The sequence below is a fragment of the Sitodiplosis mosellana genome, unplaced genomic scaffold (genome assembly GCF_009176505.1).
Source record: "Sitodiplosis mosellana isolate CC-2019 unplaced genomic scaffold, AAFC_SMos_1.0 Smas_scaffold_1611, whole genome shotgun sequence".
NCBI lineage: Eukaryota > Metazoa > Arthropoda > Insecta > Diptera > Cecidomyiidae > Sitodiplosis > Sitodiplosis mosellana.
The window spans coordinates 1-6238 of record NW_022596853.1 but is presented as its reverse complement, the minus strand read 5'-3'; the positions used below and the strand labels follow the sequence as shown (position 1 = coordinate 6238).

At 34.5% G+C, this 6238-nt stretch overlaps 1 protein-coding gene and 1 long non-coding RNA gene across 2 annotated transcripts; one reads left to right on the top strand and one right to left on the bottom strand.

Moving 5' to 3' along the window:
- Window positions 1-509: 509 nt before the first annotated feature.
- Window positions 510-4644, bottom strand: LOC129571205 (uncharacterized). The gene is made up of 2 exons (XR_008688230.1): window positions 3933-4644; window positions 510-3483 (listed from the first exon to the last, which is right to left on the bottom strand). It is a non-coding gene; the product is annotated as an uncharacterized LOC129571205 (long non-coding RNA).
- On the top strand, window positions 2336-4644 carry LOC129571204 (putative ankyrin repeat protein RF_1087). The gene is made up of 7 exons (XM_055450973.1): window positions 2336-2409; window positions 3542-3605; window positions 3684-3956; window positions 4031-4129; window positions 4204-4302; window positions 4377-4475; window positions 4540-4644. Exons 3-7 carry the CDS (start codon window positions 3953-3955, stop codon window positions 4569-4571), a joined length of 333 nt encoding a protein of 110 aa, XP_055306948.1. The 5' UTR covers window positions 2336-2409; window positions 3542-3605; window positions 3684-3952; the 3' UTR covers window positions 4572-4644.
- Window positions 4645-6238: the final 1594 nt, after the last annotated feature.

The window sequence follows — 6238 nt, the reverse complement described above, 5'->3', positions numbered from 1 at the left end:
CACAAAGAGACAAAAGAATGATTTGCCATTTATTATTTTGTATTAGTATGTTTTTTTTTCAGATAATATGTTTTAGGCATTTTGCATGCAAAGTAACTCGACTGTCCAAATAACTGTGATTTTCTTTTCAAAATTGAGTTTATGAATGAAAAAGTGATTTTGTACAAAATTGTATAAACAATAAATAAAATCTTCATCAGAACCGTGCGAGAAGATATTAGTATTACCAACCAAAAAACATTCAATTTAGTACATCTGCCAAAAAGCACGAAAATGCTTGAAGTTCTTTCCTTGAAAAATTTTTTGTATGGGATGTGTAATCGATTCCGATTGACTTCAAATTCTCAGATTCTTATTTTTTCGCCATGAATCTTAGAAAGTTTAAAGCCATTCGGAATCGATTTACAAGTACCTCCCATACGAAATTGTCGAAATTTTGACTAAAATGACCGATTTTCACTGAAAATATGCTTTTTTATGCAAAATATGAAAAAAAAAGTACGAACAACTGTACGGAAAAGTACGGGATCGCGAATGTAATTCTCTTTATATTTTCACAAAACAAGAAATTGTTTGATCTTTAGTCGATCTGTATTTTCCAGGTGGCGAATAGCTGAATAATCGGATGATTTCCTTCGATTCCCGTTTTCGATTGTCCTGTAGAAGAATTATTCCAATACATTTTTTGTCAATCTTTGACCATATCAATTTGTGTGGTCAACAATATTAGTACATAGAAGATATCATTTTGCTGCATTTGTGCAACCTTAACTGTTTGTATGTCATAGGTAGGTATCATTAGAAAAATAAACTTTCCTCAACCAGTGTCAATCACAATTACAACGTAGTTTCAACGCATACTTACTCTCTGAAAAATACCAGACTTTTTTATTTACCCACTGTCACCATCAATGTAGAATACTACAGCCCATTATTACGCTTGCATCGTCATAGTATCCTTGAACCCAAAACATATGTTATTTTTTGGGCCCTGAAGAAGAGTCGCAGATGACTTGAAATGTCTGCATTTATTTCAAATAAATTATCGATTAGAACAAAGACCGAATTGGCTTTCATTTCAAAATAAATTCTTTTCTTAATATTCTTGATTTAATGAGATAAAATGAAATTTTAGCGATAATATGGAAAACGCACACCACGGAGGACTTTCAAGCTCTTGACCAGAATAAACGCCATCCAACGATGGCATTATAATAAGTTTGACCGTATTTAGATAGTAAAGCTTAAACGAAAATTCAATGCTAGGTAAAAACTTCTTGAAAAGTGCTTGATAAACTTAATAAAAGGAATAAATTTTTCGATCTTTGACACAAACGGAACAAGTTTTTTCTCTCAGTATTAGTGATATTTTTCTCGAATCTGTGCCATAGATTTTTTACCACTACGAAGAATTTATTTCATGGAAACAAAAAGTTGGCTGTGTTGGTACGAAATGCGACAGTGACAGAATTTTTTACTTTTTTATGTGATTTGTATTGGATCGTAAGTAGTATTTCTTTACGTGTGTGTTCATTGGAATTTCAAACTAATTGAGGAGCTGTCTATATTTCTATGGAAAGTGTTACTGAGTATGGATATGATTTTGCATGAGATTCGCTTGTAATTTTTAAGGGAATACGTAGATTTGTATCAATATCATCGTATCCTACCTATAACTTATTGAGTGATGTAAAGTAAATGTGATACCGTATATCCTTGCAATGCTTGCATCAACTAACACTGTAGCTATTGAACAAAGCAACGCAACCATGGCATGTGAGCCTGAATGTAACGCAAAGGAATGAGTCATGTCGTTTGATCATTCACATTCTAATTTACATCATGTAAGCGACGGTTGATTTGTGGTTATTTTTTAACTTTGAATTTACTTTGAAACGGAATGTTTTTTGTGCATACAGCGAAGATGTGAATATTTTTAAATTTGAACAGCCATGTGCCGTAGTAACACCACTCAACCCTTCGAGAGTGAAAAATATTTACTTTTTAAATTTTTACATATTTCAAGAAGGTGATGAAAGAATAAATGTAAACATCTGATATTTTCAATGCAAAACATTTGATGTGAAACGCGAAATTAAACACACATGCACAGGTGGAATTGTAATTCCATCAATTGTTTTGACATTGTTATCTTGAAAAATGTGTGCGATAATATTTTGTGGACTTTTATTAGAATCGTCATTGTACGTGGATTGAATCATACAGTGTGTTGCCCACCGACGTGGCCACACTTGAAAAGTATATAAGAGGATACGTTCGATTCGCATGTCCATCAAACAGTTCTTTCCAATTGATACGTTCATAGTAAACTTTTAATAGTTCGAAGCTAGAAAAATGCTGAGTCGAAGTTCTTTCACACTGCTGCTCATTGGCTTGATGGTATCCGAGGTGAGTCGACAGTTTCAGTCGATTTTTTTTTAAATTTTTCATCTTTCATACTTTTCGTGGACAATTTGTGATAAATTTCTCTGAAATAATTTAAAAAAATGAAAAGTGTCCTTTTTCAAGTTCTTGAATTGAAAAAATTCTTCTATTCCAAAAAAATGTCCACCAGCCCTAATGACTTCGAAGTGGCGCTCTGCGGCCTCCGACCGTGACCACCACTATTCACTAAACATACAATTCTTCAAAAATACTGTTGTCTAAATTGAACACATTTCTACTAAATATTTGCCTTGATGCCGAGTCCAAAAACGATTGCTTCACTTTGTTAAAATTTCTACACGCTACAATAAATGGCTGATTACGAGCATAGTCCGTGCCATAAGTTTCAATTCTAACTAAATCCCTATTTCTTATATTTCTTTGGTTTCTGTTATCTAATCGTCTCGTATATACAATTCTTTCTCTGAGCACCGTACAAATCAACTTTCCTAGGAGGAGATCATAAATTAACAATACTGAGGCATTTATACGCCGCCTCCAAAGCGGTTGAATATTCAAATTATCACATCTAAATTGATACGATGGCAACCTATAATTAACATCTCTTTGGTAGATTCCTCTAAATGCCCAAATTAAAAAGTTTTTCTGAACTGATTCAACCTTGTCAATATATGACCGGTGGTATGGATGCCACACTACACTAGCATACTCTATCTTCGATCGAACCAATGCATAATATAACATTTTTGCTGATTCTATAGTGAACTTGTTTTTCAGTGTTCGCTTAATAAAACCTAATGCCCCGTGTGCGCTAGCTACTGTCGTATCAATGTGGTTGGCAAATGTGAGTTTTACGTCAAAAATGACACCCAAGTCTCGGTGTAGCTCAATTCTGTCAAATTTGTGCTGACCATTGCTTATCGTGTATTCATGTTTTTGTACGGTGATGTTCTTCGCATACGTCATGACGAAACATTTCCTCAGATTCAAGTAGAGCTTGTTGCAATTGGTCAATGGCCATCTGGAATAAGCGGGCATCGTTCGGTGACGTGATTCTCAGAATGAGTTTTAAATCATCTGCGAACAGTAAAACAAGTGCATAAGTTAATGTATCACTTTGATTCTATTTCCACAGTTCTTAATCGGGGATGTAAGCGGAGATAATGGAGATACAGCTCTGCATAGAGCTGCTTTTGCTGGTAATTTTGGACATCTTTAAAAAAAAGAATGTTTTGTTCAATTCGTTTCATTGATCTATGAATATTTTTCATATTCAGGCAAAAGGAAGGAAGTTCGAAAACTCATCGATGAAGGAGCCGACCCAAATATTAGAAATAATTTTAATGAGACACCTCTGCATCATGCTGCTAAGAACGGTTACGTTGAATACTTATTGTTATTGAATAAAAGATTGACCTGATTTTATCCCATCGATCGGTGTTATTGTTCAGGTCACAAGAGTGTCGCCGAACTTCTCCTCAACAATGGCGCCATTCTTGAGAGTGAAAATATTAGGAAAAACACACCTCTTCATCATGCTGCTCAGATGGGTAATGTTGAATAGTTATTTTCACAAAATAGAGAATCGGTTTGATCTTTTTCATCGAACTAAATTATTTCTAAGGTCACCAGAGTGTCGCCGAGTTTCTCCTCAACAAAGGCGCCAATGTGGATGCCGTGACTGATTTTAATAATACACCTCTTCATTATGCTGCTATGAATGGTAAAGTTGAATACTTGTTTTCATTAAATAAAAGATTGATTTGATCTTTTCCATCGATCTGAATTATTTTTCAGGTCACAAAAATGTCGCCGAGGTTCTCCTCAATAAAGGCGCCAGTATAGATATCACGAATCATTTTAGTAATACACCTCTTCATAATGCTGCTATGAATGGTAATGTTGAATACTTGTTTTCATTAAATGAAAGATTGATTTGATCTTTTTCATCGATCTAAATTATTTCTAAGGTCAAAAGAATGTTGCTAAACTTCTCATCGAAAAAGGAGCCGAAGTTTATTTTGTAAATAATGAGAATCAAACACCTCGTCAGTTAGCTGTTAACAATGGTACTGCTGACTAAATTAAATACCGCTTTGATCTTTTTCATTGATCTGTATTATTATTTTTCAGGTCACCGTGATACCGCTAGACTTTTCGGTTAAAGAAACCAAATTAATATTGAAGAACTATTGGAACACCACGATAGTCTCGATCACTAAACGTCAAACCAAAAACGCCACACATTTTGACGGCAACGTTTAGAACTACATTGATGGTTGTATTCAATGCAGTGTCAAAAATAGTCGTCATTGTGTTGTGTGGTGAAATAATAATAACATTTGAATTTTAAATAAATAAAAATGTTTCGATTCTACCAAATAAAATTATACAAAAACCACAAGACAAAAAAATTGCGTTTCTTTCGGTTGCACCCGTATTTAAAAAAATTGTTTTTCTTCCATTTTCAATTGAGTTGAATGAGGAAAAATTACGGTTTTATATGATATATTGGAGTTTATATCAGTGATTGCGATATCGCTCTCAGTATCTCATAGGATAACTGAACGAGATAATTCAGCTGGCTGAGATGACGCAGCGACGCATCACCCGAGTCTGTGCGATACACATACACACAATGCGCCCAGCGGTATCCTTATACACTCAGTCCCATTTAGTGACGCGCGGCATCGAATTGTGTGTGTGTGTGTGTGTGAATCACAAAGACTCGGGCGATAGACTTGGGTGATGCGTCGCTGCGTCATCTCAGCCAGCTGAATTATCTCATTCAGTTATCCTATGAGATGCTGAGAGGGATATCGCAATCACTGGTTTATATAATTAAAAAGAAAACTGGTTCGTGGCAGAATTGTTTTTTTTTTTTAATTTTGCGGACCATACTGAGAAAACGCTTGCGTTCGAACAGAAAACTACACTGAAACAGAAGTCGATTTGACATTAGCTGTCAAACCGGCAAGATGAACAAGTGCGTTTGCAAAGTGAGCGCGTTCACTCCGTGTCAGCAGGTTTTGGACGAATTTCATTTTTCAAATGATGTTGTTGTTAGTGTAATGATACCCCCGCGTATTGGAATAGATTCAATATGCTGCCAACAATGTTAATGTTGAATATTTTACTTTTCCGTACACTTTGTTAAGGGAATTGAAATGGAAAGATTTTTTCAATCTACCATTAAATTTTAAATAAAACACCTCAAAATGACTTTGCTTTTTCAAATTTCAAACATAAATCAATATGAATATTTATTTATAAACAAAATTTTGGTTCGGATGCATTTCGACATTTGTCATCCTAAGCGAGTATCAAATTACACTGAACTCAGGTCTCTGTTTGCGATTGTGAGTGAGAGAAAAAAGAAGAAAAGTATACACAGAAAGCAAAAAAATGTAACAATGTGTTGTGGTGCGAGCGCATGCCAAAAAATTAGAACAACACAAACAATAAAACTCGGTGTGAACACACACAGACACAACAAGCCTCAAAATGAGACCCATTCGATTTTGATTGGCTTCAAATTTTCTGAGATTTCATTTTTTGGTGAAAAAAATGAAATTCTGAAAGTTTCACGTTGATCGCGATACACATTTGCATAAGTTTGGTTTTTGGCCCTCAATTTTTTCTTGAAAGAACATCAGGTATGTTATAGCGAAGAATCTTGCTTTTTGACAGATGTACTAAATTGAATGTTTTCTGTGTCGCCATCTGGTTGGTGATACTAATATCTTCTCGCACTGAAAAAAAAACTTCTCTGAAAAAAAAAACACACTAATACAAAATAATAAATGGCAAATCATTCTTTTGTCTCTTTGTG

Bases quoted from the DNA above. Each gene is read 5' to 3' on its own strand.
- LOC129571204 (XM_055450973.1), top strand. The intron at 4,130-4,203 runs GTAAAGTTGAAT...ATTATTTTTCAG, and splicing joins TCATTATGCTGCTATGAATG to GTCACAAAAATGTCGCCGAG. The intron at 4,303-4,376 runs GTAATGTTGAAT...ATTATTTCTAAG, and splicing joins TCATAATGCTGCTATGAATG to GTCAAAAGAATGTTGCTAAA.